The following is a 19164-nucleotide window of genomic DNA, read 5'->3' on the forward strand; positions in this document are numbered from 1 at the left end:
CCTGCGTAACCCTTACAGTCCGGCCACATTAATGTTCTGTTTTGGAGGAAGGAGGGAAATAAACCAGTGATAACAGGGAAAGCCTCCTGGGCAATCTCAGCATTACATGAACAGCTACCTCTCTACTGTGCACAATTATATCTGTTTCACGCAATTATATCCCTGCCTCCTTCCATATTTCATTTAATGAAGTTTCAAGTGAGGCATAATGCTTCATTTGGTGGACTAAGAGGAAAGCCTGTGAGGGACACCTGACAGTAAGAAAAAGCATGCAAGAATTCCATCAAGCAACTACACCTCCAATCTAATTATCTTTGTTTGCTTCCCATACACATGGATTCATTCAGGTTTGTTGAAAGAAAAGCAAGCTAAGGAGAAAAAGATTTAAGTCATTCCATCAACTTTGACAGATTAAACTGGCTAGCTTCATGGACTCCTTTGAAGTCAGTGAAAGTGGATAAGCACTGGGGATACCTAAGATTCAGAAATTTAGAAGATAATTCTTCCCCATGTTATTTCCTAACATTTATAGAAGGATCTGTAGTTGTTGTTTGTCCTTTAAGAGAACCAGGACACCAGGCAGGTGATGCATGATTTGCAAATAGATTGGATTTAAGTGAGGGAGGGCTGTGCAAAGTCACCAGACTCACTTTCTCCTCCAGAGCCATCTGGGTCCAGTGGCCAGATATTCATCAGAGCAACTAGAGATGGCCCAGGATGCAGTGGGGGATCTTGTTTTTTTCAAGATAAAGTCTTTCCCAGGTCTCAATTTGTCTGAGGCAATGACCTTGCAGTGATCAGGGCTTAATAAGAAATGAGGCAGAAAATGGCCTCTTTACCTAGTCAAAAAAAAAATCTATCTGGGAGGGCCAGCCTTTAGGGTTTCTGGCCAAAATAGAAACAATTGCTATTTACATTCATTCTGAGCCAATCAGGGCCCAAACAATGACCAAGTAGGGCTTGGGAACCTATTGTTGGCCAATCAATGAGAGTCAGAGTAATTTGGGATTAAGGCTAGTCTTTAAGAAAGAAAAAAAAAGGTTCAAAGATTAAAATTTATATTCTCTTTGGGCAGAGCACTTGCAGGTAAGGGTATGATACCCTATGTGGACAGAGGGAATGGAAAGAAAGAAGGGAAGAAGGGAAGGAAGGAAGGAAGGAAGGAAGGAAGGAAGGAAGGAAGGAAGGAAGGAAGGAAGGAAGGAAGGAAGGAAGGAAGGAAGGAAGGAAGGAAGGAAGGAAGGAAGGAAGGAAGGAACAACCTAGATGAAGCCTAGCCCCCCAAAGAATTACTGATATAATGGAAAGATAGCTGGGTCCAGCATCAGAGGAACTAGGTTTAAATACTGTCTCTGAAGCTTGCTAACTGTGTGACCTTGTACAAATCATATAAGCCTCAGTTTCCTCATCTGTAAAATGATCTTTGTCTAGTCTCCAAAGTCTCTTCTACCTCTAGATAGTATAGTGAATAGACCCCTAGGCCTGCAGTCATCAAGACCTGAATTCAAATCTAGCCTCAGCACTTACTAGCTATGTGACCTTGAACAAGTCACTTAACCTCTGTTTGCCTCAGTTTCCTCTTCGGTAAAATGGGGATGATACCTACCTCCCAGTGTTGGTGTGAGATCAAATGAGATAATAACTGTAAAGTATTTTGCACAATGCCTGGCACATAGTAAGTAATGAGGAATGCTTGACCTTGCCCTTTTTCCCAAATGAATATGGGCACCTACTTCTTGAGGGGAGAGATGAGGAAGTCAAACAAACTAGATAATGAGAAGCCCATTATCTCAAGTACCACTTAAAGCCACTTTAGGAGATAAGAGGATTCTAGTAGTCAGGTTAATGAAATAGTAAAGTAACTTGGGCTCCTCACCCCTCTGCTCTGGGTTGACCAATGGAATAATGACGTGCCTTGATATGCTTGAAACTGAACTACTTTTGCCCCCTTGCCTAAGTGTCCCTGGTTACCTCATCTCCCCACCAAATGCAGGTTTTTCCTCTTTGAGAATCCCTAGCTTCTCCTGGTAGTGGGCATCTCCCTTAAGGAGCCATCTCCCTGAAGCAGCTGTCTCCTTGGGGGTGGGGGGGTATGGCCCTTGGGGGGGACTGTCTCCCTTAAAGAGCTGCCCCCCTTTAAGCTGAGATCTCCCTTAGGCTTCATCTCTCCTAAGGGGTGGAAGAGCCTACTTAGTGTATTATTGGGAATAAATGCCTTTACTTGATTTGGAGACAGCCTGAGTAAATTCTTTCAAGAGGACTCCACCATATATACACCACGCACCTCAACATTTGTCCCTCAACCTCAACAGTAAACATTATATAAATGTTAGTTATTAGCTATTATTTGACTATCCTTTGGGAGCAGCTAGGTGGCACAGTAGATTGAGTGCTGGGCCTCAGGAAGTCTCATTTTCCTGAGTTCGAATCTGGCCTCAGACACTTACTAGTTGTGTGACGCTGGGCAAATCACTTAACTATGTTTGCCTCAGTTTTTGGGTTTTTTTTTTTCATCTGTAAAATGAGCTGGAGAAGGAAATGGCAAACCACTCCAGTATCTTTGCCAAGAAAACCCCAAATGGGCTCATAAGGAGTTGGACATGACTGAAACAACTGAACAACATGAGTATCCTTTGAATGCTCATCGTCATTCCCTTCTAATCTAGTATAATAGAGTCTAGTTGTAATAAAAATATAAAAATGCTTAATGTCATGTAATAATAAGATACATAAACATGTATATTAGTTGACATAATATACAATATAATGATGCAGGTATAATAATCTAAATTAGATTTCTAAAACTTCTAAGATTACATAAATACATATACTGAAGATGTACCACTCTGCCTTTGAATTGAGCTTTAACTTTCAAATCATAGTTTAGCTAGAATGAGAGGACTGAGTCATTGCCTCAGGATGCCTAAAGGATGTTGATGTTTTTGGTAGTGAGGAAACACTAAGCTTAACACATAGTTACTGACTGAAAATAATTAGTTAAAATAGGAAGATAACTAGATCCAGACTTCTTATGCCACCCCCCAACCTCCACGTGCTATACTTCAGATGAGGGTTTTTTTTTTTCTGGCTGAGCTCCATTTTACTCTCTCTCTAGCATAGACCTCACGTCCCCAGAGTGTCTACTCATAGCATCACGTCCAAAGGTCCAAGGTATTCCCTCTTCCTCTTCCCCGAGATCTTCCTGACTGATGCCCTCTCTCTATCTACTGTGGAATAATGCTTCTCAGCCTCTGTAATAATGATAATAATGATGACAAAAATTAGTATGTATATGGTATTGTAAGGTTTGTAAAGCATTATACAGATGCTGTCTTATTTTATCCTCACAACTCTGGGAGGTAAATGCTGTTATCATTCTGTTTTCCAGATGAGATAACTGAGGTAGAGGAAGGTTAAATGACTTGCCCAGGGTCACCCAGCAAATAAGTGCCTGAGGTAGGATTTGAATTCAAGCCTTCCTGAGTCTGAGTCTAATGCTCCTTCCACTGTTTCACGCAGTTGCCTTTTTATTTTAAAATGTTAATAAGTTGAATGAGAAGTACCACTTTATAGTAGATGGAGAGTGAGCCTCAAAGAGTCAGGAAGATCTGGGTTAAATACCCACTTTGGACACATTCTCTCTGGGTGACTTTGGGCATTTAGCCTTCTTGGGCCTTGATTTCCTAATATGCCAAATGAGAGGGGTAGGGCGCATGACTTCTGAAGTCCCTCTCAGCTCTAGAACTGTGATAAACTTATGATCTTTGTTGGTAGAGGGAGTGCAGATGAAATCAGAGAGGCTTCAAAATACTAACATGAGTGGAGAGCTCCCAAATATTACATTACTGCAAAGTTCTATTGCCCTATTTTAAAAGTATATAGAGATGAACTAAGTTATGAAGGATGGGGCATCAGTGTTATAACTACATACATGTATATACACATCTATCTCACAATCTTATTTTGGTTCATGACATTTAAAATTCGATCTTTTTTGGTTCATATTAATGGGAAAGGTGGGCTGACAGCCTTTAATGGCCAACTAACAATGGGTCATATTTGCTCAAGCAATTAAATTGATAGGGTTTTTTTTAGTTATATGACTGTCAGTTCTCAGACATGTCAGAGTACCACTTTCCCATGATTTATTGGAGAAAGGGGATAACTATCTGATGGATTGTGTGTAACACAGGAATATAGAAAGTCCATGCTACAATCTTATCACCTTAACTCTCCCCTAGTAAGAGAGATACTTGTGCTTTTTTTTTGTCACTCTGATAATCTTTCTTATATGATTATTTCTTATCAATGCTGTGAATCCAATACTTTTTGGATTTTAATTAAATATTTTTATTTTAAATTAAATTAAATTAAATTTTTGTGATTTTAAAGTACTCCTGATACTTAAAAAAATCCTTATCTCTAATATACATAATGGCTAAAACACATGGAAAGAATAATAACAAAACCCCAAATAAATACTGTGCATTTATAATGACCAAGCTTGGAGCCAAAGAAGAGACGAGAAACTAAATTTTGCCTCCCTCCCCCTTTCTTTTCAGAGGGGGGAACTTTATATACATATATATATATACACACTGTCAAACTCATTTGATGTGTTAGCTTTGCTGAAATCCTTTTTTCTCTTCTTCTTCTTCTTTACCTTCTTCTTTGTCTTATTCTTCCTCTCCTTTCCTAAATGATGTCTTTCCAAGTAGGGAAATGGGAAAGGAAATATTTGGAAATGAAGGTCATATAAAAACAAAAGACAGAAATAAAATTTAAGAAAAATTCTTACCTCTAAACTCCAACCCTCGAAGTTGAAAGGTAACAAGACCATTTCCAATTTCAATTAGGTGGACAAAGGCATTGAGGTAATCTGAAGCCAAAATAAAGCAGTCTCCAGAGCTGTAATTACCCCAGCGCCCAAGAACCAAATCTCCACAAAGAGATACTTGAAGAGATCTTGTCAAATGCTCATAGAAGATGGAATTCAGATTGTTGTCATCATTTCCTTAAAGAAGAATCATAAGAATCAAATTATATTCAGTTGAATGTTTTTATGCATTACATTCTGTCAAATAATTATATGCAAAGAATTTAGAATTTACAGAGGATTCCATGCATTCCATGAATTAGATAATGCCTACTAAACATTTTGAGCTTATTAGAGTAAAGTGTTCCTATAAATGTGTGATCTTTGCACCATAGCTCATAAGTTAGCTCCTCTCCCACCCTAATAGCTGTAATGAACAATACATAATGTCATATGTCATATATCACATACATAACAATTTCTCAGAGTATAAGCTCTCTGAGAGTGCAAATTCATAGGATCAGAAAGTTAGAGCTTGAAGGGATTTTAGAGACTATCTAATCCAACTCCCTCATTTTACAGATGAGAAAACAAAGACATAGAGAATTCAAGGGATTTGTGTGAGGTCACAAAGGTAATAAGTAGCAGAGGTCAGAATGAACCCAGAATCTCTGACTCTGAATCTAGTACTGCTTCTGCTACCTTACTGTGCTACCTCTGAAGTTCAGAATCTGCTTTGGCTTGAGTATTCAAGGAATGATCACAAATGCAGTGCAGCCTGAGCTGTATTCCATGAGACAACCCTGTCACACAAACAACATGCACCTAATGCCTGCCTGGGGCTTCTGAGTGGGTTTTCATTCTTTCTCATCCTTAGGCTAACTTAAGCACTGGCATCACCATGAATCAATGTCTCAATTGATCTACAAAATAACATCATCATATGAATGTCCTCACCGACACCCAGAAGCAATAAAGAGAGGAATTAAGGTGTGATTGCATTTATAGCCTAATTATGATTAATGAAATGAAATAAATTTCCTATGAGCTGAGACAGTGTCACATAACCTCATAAGGTATCAACATAACTAAAGCCCCTGACACATTTCCTGCTTGACCTGACTACTGCATTCATTTGTTACAGTGACTCACAGCTTATAGTCAGAGGCTTATATAAAGCCTGCTGAAAGTCCGTGGTGCTTAGAATAAGAGACTCAAAGGAGTCTTAGTTATCCTCAATTGCTGATGTTTATATAGATATCTATATAACATACACAAATATATACAGAGATATAGATATAACTATATATAATGAAATATATACATCTATAGATAATATATCTTTATTATATAGATAATATATACAAATAGGTAATATATAGAGAGACTAGAAGATATATGTTAAACAATGGGCACCAGAATAAACAGACCTTTATCCCTTACTTAAAATACTTTGATAATATTATCACTGTTACAGTTACAATGGGGCAGCATTTGTGGTTAGCTGAGGATAACACAGATATGTAAGAGCTGAGATCAGAGCTGAAGTAGATATTACATAGTTTCATGGATTCAAAGACATTGATCCACCATACTTGCTAGATACGGAATTACATTGTTTTTTTTTTTAAAGCTCAACAGACATACATTTCCAGGTGAGTACCCATTCAGGTATTTTCAAATCATCATATCCTAGCCCTTAGGCACACAGGCTATACAGATACAGACAACATACCAGATACATTTTTTTCTTCCTGGGCACTAACTACTTTGCTGGTATCATGAATGCTTAAAGAGAGATGGTGTGGATGAGAGAACATTTGGAATTTGGGGACACAGGTTATAGAAGATTTTGTTGCTCTTTGGAGAAAGGAAAAGAAGAAGAATAAATAGATAGTTGAAAGAGACAAATTGTGGAGGAAAAACAACATGTTTTCATATTGGGACCTTTTGTAGACTCTAGGCCATGGAATCAGGAAAGTTTTCTCTGTGGAGAGCAACTTAATTCTGATTTGTTCAAGGTACTGTATGACTAAAGACCAATTGGATTTCAAGACTTGCTGCCTAAGTTTGGTATTTACTACTTACAAACTCAAATATCTTGATTAACAAAGTTATTCACTACTCAAGAGCTACCTAATCAATTCAGAATAACCAATGAATGCATTTCCATACCAAATAAGGGGGTTTAATCAGTCCTCTTGCAGAATTTTATTTTATTCTAAACATATTTTCCCCAATGTGCTTTGTTCCCACAATGATTATTAAAAACAACATGAACTAATTTCCCTTGCTGAGTTCCCAGCAAAAACCCATCTACATTTCCGAAGAGGGGAAAAGGAGGTTCTTGCCATACCTGGATCTTTTTCAATTTGGACTGCCAGCCTTGTATTTGAGTTGTCCACTCGTCTTGTGCTGAGAAGGGAACAAACCAGTAAAAAAAAGGAAGTCACAATGAGAGTTTTTTAAATTACAGTAGCCAGCTGCTACCTTAAGAGGTGGGACACACCATGGATTTAAAGTTAGAAGGTTCCTTCTTCCAACCTCCTCATTTTATAGAGGAGGAAATTAAGACCAAAAAAGTTATTTGCCAAAGTTGCACAGGTACTATGTGGCAGAGCCAATATTTGAACTCATCTTCTAGATTGCAATGAATTTGACATGGAATGTAATAACAGTCAAAAGTATTTGTTACCTTCCAGTTTGGTGATGTTTGGCAGGGGTAAAGTGGGGTAAAGCACTTTCAGGTGGAGGGAGAAAAAGGCTTGGGAGATAGAAGAATTTAACAATTGAAGGGTATTATCTCCTGAACATTTTAAGTGTTTGTATCACAACTTAAAGTCAACATCATCACAGCAAATGAAATTCCACTTTTATACAATATGGTAGAAGAAATGTCAGCCATATACATTGGGTTACATTTTTTTTCCTTTCCTACCTAATAGGCAAGGGAAGTTGACCTTGAATCTTGCTGGATCCATTGGACTTAATATGGATTTGCAGTAACCTAAAACCTAAAAGGCCAGCCTGCAAAGAGTCAGTGACCCTTCAATTTGGTAAGTTCCACTGTGATGTGAGTCAACATACCCAACACATTTTGTTGACCAGATATTTCCATCTAGAAATGGGGGTGAGTGGCGAACCTCTCTGAAGAGGTGCTGTATCCTTCCTGAATATTCTTTTCATGATATAGCTAAACAAACTACCTTTTGTTAACTGTTAGATGGTCTATGAGTGTGTCATTTCATTCCAGTCTCAAAAGTGAAACATCAGATCAGCCTGAGTCAGGCCTAGTTTAAAACATCTGCCCAGTCTAAGGGTCCTGGGCATACACAGTGATGCTATTTTACGACTAATGCCAGAAAATAATGCAAATGAATTGAATTGAGTTCTAAATGCTTTCTACATAGGTTTTCCTTAACCTCACAGATTAATAAAAACAAAATTTTTTTTACCAAAAATATATTATGATCTTGTTAGATAATAATAGATAAAATAGCTAGATGACACAGTGGATAATGTTGGGCCTGAAGTCATATTCCTGAGTTCAAATCTGACCTCAAACACTAGCTATGTGACCCTGGGCAAGTCACTTAACCCTCTTTGCCTCAGTTTCCTCATCTGTAAAATGAGTTAGAGAAGAAAATGACAAAACCACTCCAATATCTTTGCCAAGAAAACTCCAAGTGGGGTCATGAAGAGTTGGACAGGACTGAACAAAGAATAAATAACAATAACAATGATACACATTTATATAATTCTTTATGGTTGATAATAGATTTTCACAATAAGCCTGAAAGGTAAAATATTATTGCCATTTTACGTATGAGAAAACTGAGGGTATAAGAGGTTGGACATTTGACTTAGGTCTTGAAGATAGTGAGTTGGAATTCAAACTGAAGTCCCCAGGCTTCAAGTCCAGGGCTCTGGCATATGAATGTGGAAAGGCAAAGATGATCTTGCTATGAATTGGTTTTCATTCTAGATGCTTACTGAAACAGAAGGGTGAATAGTTACATCATACATCATTTATAGTTGATATTGCCACTAATTTTATTAAGCAGTCAATAAACATTGTGGTGTCAGTCTATTGACTAACAAGCATTTATTAAACAGTTATTATGTTTCAGGCTCTGTGCTAAATACTGAACTCTGACCAATGTAGTTTCCAATAGTGAATTCAGTGGGTAGATGGTGAAGCATGTTTCCCATCTCTCACTAAGAGACTGTAAGAGTCCAATGAGGCTTAATTTTCATCTATGGACAATGTATCAATTTGTATTGCCTGACTTTGCTGTTATTCTCCCCATTTTACAAATGAGGAAACAGAACCTCAAAAAGGTTAAATGATTTGCTAGTAGTCATGCAGCATTAATAGATAAATATTCAAACTGAAATCTTACCTGACTCCAAAGACAACATTCTTTCCATTAAATCTCACTGTCTCTTTACTCACTCAAACATTTAAGAGCCAGACAACCAAGAATGTTCATGAGCTTCACAGAATGGGCATGACAGTTGGGTTAGTAAGAATGCAGTGATTTTCCCTTCCCCTAACCAAGCAGTTACCAGTGAACAAATGTCTACTGTTGTTCCCTTCTAAGACTCCTGTGAGTAATCTTTGAAAATAAAAAAGGTCATAAGATTCCAGCAAAAAAAAATCCTCTTAATGAAGATAGGAATCCTATCTTTGCATAAAATTACTCAAGCAGAATTTTAATTTTTATCATAAAAGCTAGGAAAATGAATTTTTAGGGGTAGAATAAATAACTTTTAGAAAGGAGCTAAGCCAACCCACAAACCATCTACCAAATTTCTTCAGGAATTAGAACACTTTCTAAAAATCTATTAACCGAAAGACTGGTTTCTTCTTAAAAGTGATAGAATTCCCAGTGTTAAATTCCGTTCAACAATAACTAAACTAAACTGCCTGTGTGCCCCAGGGTCCCTGGCTGTCAACCAGACTGTCTAAGAAGATGAATTTTAAACTATAGTGAATAACTTGAGTTTTCCCCTGTGATTTCTTAGTGTAAATTTGGTGCTTACTACTCCAAGGTGCTAATTAGCTCAGTAATTGGATTTCTTCCTCAACTATACTATTCCATGAACTTCAATTCCATATCTTTTGACTGCTGTTGGAAGGGGAAATGCATATGCCTAACACTCCTGTACGTGGTGTGTAAAAATGCAGTTCCCTGAACGGTAGACATGTGAATGCCTGCATATCCCATTAGGCTACCTGCCTGACTTTTGCTCCAGCTACATGGTCTCTTTATTGTACTATCATGCTGTTCCATGGAGGTGGAATCCCAAAAGCCCAAGTAAAAGGTGTCTTTCTCTTCTTTATATCCTCATAGATACTAATCACATTAGTGATTCTCTCTTTTTAATTGCAGAAATTACAAATCTAACCCTCCCCTCTATTGTCTGCTATTTGATTCTAGGCAACCTAGTTACCTCCTGCTTTACATTATATTTCTACCTAAAAACAGACTCTAATCCAAATATCCTTCCTCCTGTATCCACTAACTACTAGTATTCACCTGAGGCATTCGAAGGATTCAAATTCCATTTTCTCTAATGAATTGTTATAGAGGATGTTCTACGCTGAGTCCAAAAGGGAGACAGAATCTGCATGGATGATATAGTCCTTCAGGAGCTCAGGTTTGATGGTGATGTTTCATCCAGGCCCATAACACTACAAAGTCCATTCAGTAATATTCTCAGCCACTCAGAAAGTGACAAATAGATAAAACCAAAGGGATGATGAATGCCTGTTACACACAGTTGGAAGGGTAATGTATTGAATTAGTCCATAAGTATACTGTATGGAAGAGACTTCAGATCCACAATATGCTGAGCCCAGAGCTGAATAGGAGGAAGAGATGAGGCCGGACTGCATTTGGGAAATTGTCTATCATTTTCAACAATCCCATTTTTCTAATATCAATATTCTTCCAGAGACACTATATTGCAATGATACATGGAGTACTATAATCTATTAGGGTTCAGACTTCCAAGTGAGTCATAGAACAATGGAGAGATACATGATGGGTGTAACCAGGTTGCATCATATTGACAGCGAGGGACTGTAAGCAAGAAATGATAGTAAAAAATAACATTCAGGAAATGTGTGATTAGAAAAGGGAATGGATGGATACAATGAGATCAAAAAGTAGACTGTCCAGATGGTACACTGGCACCTACAAAGTGCTAAATGACCTAGAGTAGAAGGTCTCAATAAAATTAGGAAAACCATATTTAGAGGATTAGGAAAGAATATGGATTAGAAACCATATTCTTGTGGACAAAGAACAAGAAAGTGCAGATGAGATTCAGCCTCTCCCTTTGGAATGGAGTACTCACAATGATAAGATCAGGAATCTCTAATCAATATCAAGTTCCACCATCATCTCACTCTTTGTCCACATTATCAATATTTTCTCTTTTTGGGAAACTGAGGCTGACAGGGGCCAATATCTTGCTGAGTGAGGTACATAGTAACACAGGGATGAAGCTAGTAATAAATTCTTAGGTTTATTTGGAAGTCAGCATCCTACACGAACTCTGAGAAAAATTAACCTGAAGTTTAAGTGGAAACATGTGATACAAATCACTTAACTTCCCTGGGCCTCAGTTTCCTTACCTGTAAAATGAAAAGCTGGACTTAATGACCTCTAAAGTCCTTTCCAGCTCTGGATCTGTGATCCTATATACATGTGCTCAACATAAGAAAAATGAGTTTGTGGTTGGCTTTTAATTTTTAAAATGTTTTTGTTGTCTTAAATAGCCATGGTTAGTCATCATTTCAAAGTAAATAGCTCAATACTGAAAGATAGCTCATCTAGGCCTTTCAGAGGACCTGAGGCAAAAGTAATTTTTTAAATCCTGGGAGGGAGCCCTGGGGAACATGTAACAGTGTATGCTACTATGTTATGAAAGAGAAAATGTGCTTTCAGTAAGAAGAAGCATGATGTTTCCTAAGTTGAAGTTTGCGAAGTTGCGATACAGTTGGATATGTCTGGGTGGTGGTTTTGGTAAACAGAGAATTTTGCTAATATCAGAACATTAAAAGGAGAGTTAAGTGCATTAGATGTGAGCATCTCTGTGGCAAAGGTACTTGGCATTAGTTTCAGTTTCTTGTGTATTATAATTGATTGTTCTAATAAGCTGAAAAAACACAGCAAGAGCCAAGCTGGTATGGTGCAGTATATCTCAAAGTGTGGTGTGTGGAGCCTTGGGAATCCCTGAGATTTTTTTAGGGGGTCTGTGAAGGCAAAAGTATTTTCTTTTTTTCTTTTAGGCAATTGGGGGTAAGTGACTTGCTCAGGGTCACACAGCTAGCAAGTGTCAAGTGTTTGGTCTGAGACCGGATTTGAACTCAGGTCCTTCTGACTTCAGGGCCAGTGCTCTCTCTCCACTGGGCTACCCAGCTGCCCCCAGGCAAAGGTATTTTTATAATAATTCTAAGACTTTGCCTACTGAACTACTTCTCTCTTTTCCAACTACATATCTCTGTGAGGCTGGATTTTCTTTATCTACTTCAACCAAAATACCATTTCAAAACAGAATGAATTTAGAAGCAGAAATGAGAATCCAGCTATCTTCTATTAAGCCAGTCATTTGCAGAAATATTTGAAACAAGTCTACCTTTCTTACAAAATTATTTTTGTTATAGAAAATGTAGTTATTTTTCATTAAAATGCTATGTTAATGTGTAATGGGTTTATTAGTGTTATTTAAATGAATCAATAAACATTTTATGTGTTTCTGTTTTTATCAGTTTCTAATATGGTAAATATAAATATATTGGTATTAATATATTGATATTATGCAGATCATTAACCATACAAACAAAAACAGTTTGGGACCCTCAATAATTTTTAAGAGTATAAACATATCCAGAGACCAAAAAGTTTGAGAACCATTATTTTAATGGATAGTAAGAAGACCTGAGTTCAAATCCTACCTCTGATACTTACTGGCTATGTGAAAATAGGTATGTCATTTAACTTTTCTGAGCCTTAATTTCTTCATCTGTAAAATGAGGATAATAATACATATAATAGCTACCTTACTGTGTTGTTTTGAGGCACAAAGGGAGATAGTATGTGCAAAACTTGAATACACTTAAATTATAACTAAAGCATCAGGGAACGATGGTGTGTGAATAATATCTTAAAGTGAGATACAGTTGGAGAATAGCTAGACAAACTGCAATATCTGAATATGATGGAATATTATTACACAAAAATAATTGACAAATAGGATAGATGCAGGGAAATCTGGGAAGACTTGTATGAACTGATGCAAAATAAAATGAGTAGAAGCAGGAAATCATTTTATCTGATGACCACAGCAACATAAAGGAGAGCAACTTTGAAAGACTTCAGAACTCTGATTTAATATAGCAGTTCTCTACACTGAATAGAAAATCCTGCGTTTCTACAGTCTACTAAGTGTAGAGACCAATCATGACTTCAAAAGAATGATGATGAAACCCATTTCTCCCATCTGCAAAGAGGCAGCTGACTAGAGAATGAGACATTTTCAGACATAATCAATATGCTTTTTTTCACTTTAATAATTTGTTACAAAGGAGAGCTTCTGTTGGAGAGGGACAAGTTGGTGAACAGTGCTTAAGGTGCCAAAAAAAAAAAAGACAAATGTGTCAATAAAATATTGCAAAAATATGTTGAAGAAAACAAAAAAAAATCAAAAGGGATACAAACAGGATAATTTTGTTACTACCGTGTTAAATATAATTTATAGTTTTTAAAATTTACCATTTCAGAATTAAGAACTTAACAAAGAAAACAGTGAGAGAGAGAGAGAGAGAGAGAGAGAGAGAGAGAGAGAGAGAGAGAGAGAGAGAGAGAACAATTCAAAATACAAAGGAAAACAGAAAAAGTATTATATGGGAAACCACAAATCTCTACTGTGTATAGCTTGTTTATTTTAAAACATGGATAATAAATTTAACATGTCACTTTCAAATCTGTCCTGCTTTCCTTCTGGACTTCCTTCTATATTCTTCTGTGAATTTTCTTAAAAATACTTAAGTGACCTTTTCTTTTTTTATTGAAGGCAATACTATCTTCTCCTTCCCCAAAGTCTTCCCTCAATTTAACATTTAAGTTTAAAAAAATGAATGTAACAGAAGTTAGTTTCATATAGTCATTTTCTTTTTGTTCTTTGTAATAAAATGTTTGTTGATTCTAAGTTAATAAATTTTTTAAAGAGAAAAATATCATAAAAATAAATGATTGCTTTATCATCAATCACTCAAGTTGAGTTCAAGAGGCACTGAGTGAGTACAGGGCCTGATGTCAGTCCCTGAGTTCAATCCTGTCTCAGACACTTAGCTGTGTCATCCTGGGCAAGTCAATTAACCTATATCTGCCTCAATTTCTTCAACTCTAAGAAGAAGATAATAATAGTAGCTATCTCCCGGGGTTTCCAAGAGGATCAAATGAGATAATATTTGTAAAGTGCTCAGCACAATGCCTGGAATATAGTAGGCACTTAATAAATGCTTGTTTCCTTCTTTCTGGATCTGGAAGTTTCTTTGCTACTATAAGTAACTTTGACTCAATTTTTCTTAGCATATGGTTGTCACCAGTGATTTGGACTACTCTACAAAAAAGATGGTGCCATTCCCAGTATAATAGTGTTTGTACTCTCCTTAGTGTTTGTACTCTCACTCTCTCTCTCTCTCTCTCCTCATTTGCTACTCAGTGTAGCACAAGGACAGCAGTACAGATGAAGAAAATTTCACAAACACTCGTACACAGGCACAGTGCTATACAGAGGTCAACTTTGCTGAATGCTATGTCATAATAATGATGAGGATGTATTTATATAGGGCTTTAAGTGCTTGGGGGCAGCTAGGAGGCACCACAGAGCACCAGGCCTACAGTCAGCAGGACTCATCTTCCTGAGTTCAAACCTGGCCTTACACTTACTAGTTGTGTGACCTTGGGCAAGTCACTTAATTCTACCTGCCTCACTTTCCTCATCTGTAAATGAACTGGAGAAGGAAATGGGAAACCACTTCAGTATCTTTGCCAGAAAACTCCCAGTGGGGTTACAGAGAATTGGACATAACTAGAAAATGACTGCAACAGTTGGTTAAATTTTTTACAAATGTTATTTCATGTGATCCTCACAATAACCTTATGAAGTAGTTGATCTTATTATCCCCCTTTTACATATAAAGAAACTAGGGTTGAGAGATGTTAAGCCACTTGATATGAACTGAGGTCTTCTTTACTCCAAGGTTAGCACTTAATTCACTATGGCACTTAGCTGCCTCATTATATACCTGAATGTCCTTCAATAGCAGAGTAGTTAATTATATTACTCTACAACATAAACATCTTCTACAACTATTACGTATTGGCAGCTATTTGGAATACTGAATAGCATATGGGTATTGGTGTCTAGAAGATCTAATTTTCAAAGCCTGCTTCACACACTTAGCTGTGTTACCCTGGGTAAGTCACTTAACCTCTCAGCCTCAGTTTCCTCATTTGTAAAAGGGAAATAATAATAGCATCTACCACACAAGGTTATGAAGAGCACATGAAAAACACATATGTAAGGTGTTTTGCAAACCTTAAGCTTTATAAAATTGCTAGTAATCCTCCTCATTGTTAATTATTGATATCCTAATATTTACCTTTCAGACTTGCCACTATGAACAATAATTATTTTATGCACTAAGGAACTTGGAAGTCTGAAAGCACTAAATGTACTGAAAGCTACTAAATGCAGCACCAAACTTGACAAGTTGTTCTATTGACTACTGTATTTTAGCTAATGATAATAATAGAATTTATATAAAGCTTTAAGGTTTGCAAAGCATTTTATACATATTAGCTCATTTTATCCTCCCAAAAACTCTGGCAGGTAGGTGCAATTATTAAACCCATTTTAAAGATGAGGAAGCTGAGGTCCACAGAGGTTAAATGATATGCAGAAGACCACAGAACTATTAAATATCTGAGGCTAGATTTGAACTTAGGTCTTCCTGTCACCTAGCTGCTAAATTATGTGCCTTGCATTTAATGGATGGGGACAATTTTGATGAGATTCTCTTTTTCCCCCATTTTTAACTGATACTGTTCATGTTTATATGCTTTGAGAATCGCTAGCCCCTGCTCCTCTTCCCCTAGAGGAATCCAAAATGTGCTATCTAACATGAAAATATTGATATGCAACACAACTATTCATTCATTTAGGGGACAGAACTGGGCGAGGAAAGAAAAAATTTAAACCATAGTATAGGATATTCAGTTCTACCAATTATCTACAAATAGTAGTAGCAATAGTAGTAGTAGTATAGTAGTAGTAGTAGTAGTAGTAGTAGTAGTAGTAGTAGTAGTAGTAGTAGTAGTAGTAGTAGTAGTAGCAGCAGCAGCAGCAGCAGTAATATTTCAACAGTGAAAACACACAAGGTTGAGGAGGGATCCAGCAAAAGAGAAATGAAAGTCTAGAGGGAAGCACAGATGTAAAACAATTTAATTGTCCAGATGCTAGATTTTTATCTTCTTCTTCTCTGTCCTGATTTTCAGTTGAACTCTATGGTGTCCTGTCCTGCTGGTTAAAGAGAGGGCCAATGTCCTTTGGCTTGCACCATTGCATGTGACACATGTCTGCAGCCTGTGTCAAGAACACATGAGAGCCAACATTGTTGTCTGCAGAAAGTGTCTCAAGGTGCATCTGACTTCCAGTGTGTGACTCTCCCTGCAGTAAGAGAAAACTCTTATCCTTGGCAGAAATACTGGAGCATTTTGCACAGAAACACTTTCAAATCTACTGAGTCAATTTTGGTTCTTCATGGTTCATGGCCATCAGTCCCATGAGATGCATAGACTTGAGAATAAGCTCTCCTACAACATGGAACTCATTAAAGCACATTATGGCTCACACACTAGTCGTTCATAGAACTTGACTGAACAATAGAGGTCGTCTAGTCCAATTCCCTCATTTTACAGATGAGCAAACTGAGGTTCATGTAGCAGATGTGGACCTTGATAAAATCACTCAAGTGCATTTTCCACTGAGATGATCTTCTTTTTCCCCTACGGTTTTGTTTGTCTAGTGTAGAGATTTCTGAATTCTGTTCACAAAAATAAAAACTCAGAAAATGGCTCTTAAATTGTTCTTGAGCCACTGTATCTAGCAGGATTTAGTAGATTACTTTCTGCTAAAGATACATTCCCACTAAGTGCAATTTGGTGAAAAAAATAAGAGAGGATGACCCAGTGAAATAAGTATGAAGCGGTGAGCCAATAATTAAAAATTCTGATTTTCTTTGCATCATGGACTTGCTAGATGATTTAGTGTAAATCATTTAACCATGCTGTGCCCAATTTTCTTGGTTTGTAAAAAAAAAAAAGGGTGAATGTTACATGTAGTAAGCATGTTAAGAGGATTAAGTAAGATAGTGACCAGGATCCAAAACTGACATTTGCAAGACTAAACTCATAGTCAATCATGCTTATCCTGCAAATGGCCCATCATCCGAGGAAGTAATGATTTACAAGAGAGAAAAATACTTAGAATATTAGTGATTTCACTAAATGAATACCTCCTGGGATGATGGACAGGTTACTAAAAAGAAAATAAGAGCATATCTGGCTTTTTTTTTTTGGTATTTCTGTCTGAGATTCATTTTTTGGAACATCAAAGTAGGTTGCTCTTTCCTTGAGCATAAACACTACAACTAGATTGTTTTCCCCACAGCTTTTGTTGCCACTAATAAAATATTAACAACAATAATAATGGACATTTTATATAGTGCTTTTGGCAGCTAGGTGGGGCAGTGGATAGAGTGCTGGGACTAGAGTCAGGAAAACTCATCTTCCCGAATTCAAATGTGGCCTTGGACATTTACTAGCTGTGTGGCCCTGGGCAAGTCACTTAATTCTGTTTGTCTCAGTTCCCTCATCTGCAAAATGAGTTGGGGAAGGAAATGGCAAACCATTCCAGTACCTTTGCCAAGAAACCCAGATGGGGTCAAGAAGAGTCATACACAGCCAAATGACAACAATGGTGCTCTAAGATTTTCAAGGAACTTGTAATACACTATCTTATTTGATTCTCTCAACAACCCTGTGATATAAGCAACTCTGATATTATTACCTCTGTTTTACAGAACAGAAGAGCATAGATTTAGAGTTCAGAGGACCATCAAATCCCAGCTTCTTATCTTTAGAGAGGAGTAAACTAAGGCACAGAGAAATGAAATTACTTGCCCAGGGGCATGCAGCTAGTAAGTATCTCAGGCAGGATTTGAAACCATGTCTTCCTGACTCAACTACACTGTGATGAGGAAACAGACTGACAGTAAGGACTTGAGAAGGGGTTGGAGTCTCCTACTTACTAGTCCAGTGCTCTGTTGAACATTGGCAATGATGAAAAATACGATAGGAAGGTTGACTTAACTGCCCTCATTTACCAAAAATCTTTATTTGCCATGCCAAATTAACCTATTTTCTGCCCCCTTCTTCCAATCTGAACACTGTCAACAGCATAGTTATTTTATATTGTATTTCCATTTGTACTAACTTTTTTCTCCAAGTCCACCAGTCATCCTCCCTCCTCCATCAATGACACTCCCATCTTTCTTCTTCAGGGAAGACTTCCTTGACTTCCTAGAAAATTAAATATCTTTCCCTCATATCCACAAAGTTCAGATATAAGCCTTAAGCAGTCCATAATATCACAAAAAGTAAAATGAACAGTATATATTCCATCTATCCTTATTTTATATAACCATATATTTTCTGATTTTGTTTGTGTGTCTAGGCATACTCTGCCTTATTTAGCCCTGACCAATATAATTTTTCAATTCTGTCCTGCACTGAAAACTTTTGAAAGCCTGCTTTATCATTTGGCTCACTATTCAAGAGATAAACTGAAGGATTCAAGGGGAGACAGGGTGATATAGCAAAATCAGTCCTGGCTCTAGAGTAAAAAGACCTGGGTTCAATTCTACCTCTGACCTTTAGACTTGAGTGACTTTGGCCAGGTCACTTAACCTTTCTGGGACTCAGTTTCTTCATCAGTAAAATAAAGGAGTTCAACCATATTGTCTCTCAGTCCCTTCCAGCTCAAGATTTATATGAGACTGTGATTTTATAATTTTTTTAAAAAGAAAGTCATGAAGAAAACTTCTTGTTTTCCAATCACCAAAAATAAAACAAGTTCCCTTTGTAGAGATCTTTATCAGTTGGCACCATGACAATGTTCAATGAATTTCCCACTAACAAACTTGCAATGCCCTTCCATATTTTGCTAGTGAATATTTCTGGCCATGGCTCCCCTCCTTTCTGCCACTT

At 37.2% G+C, this 19164-nt stretch overlaps 1 protein-coding gene across 1 annotated transcript in view; it reads right to left on the bottom strand.

Moving 5' to 3' along the window:
• Nucleotides 1-19164, bottom strand: part of PCNX2 (pecanex 2) — a 363956-nt gene that overhangs the window by 69181 nt on the left and 275611 nt on the right. The window contains 2 exon segments of the mRNA XM_021000480.2: nt 4799-5014; nt 7173-7231. Coding sequence (XP_020856139.2) covers nt 4799-5014; nt 7173-7231 — 275 coding nt within the window.

Source organism: Phascolarctos cinereus, unplaced genomic scaffold (genome assembly GCF_003287225.1).
Source record: "Phascolarctos cinereus isolate Bilbo 61053 unplaced genomic scaffold, phaCin_HiC Scaffold_5;HRSCAF=322, whole genome shotgun sequence".
Lineage (NCBI taxonomy): Eukaryota > Metazoa > Chordata > Mammalia > Diprotodontia > Phascolarctidae > Phascolarctos > Phascolarctos cinereus.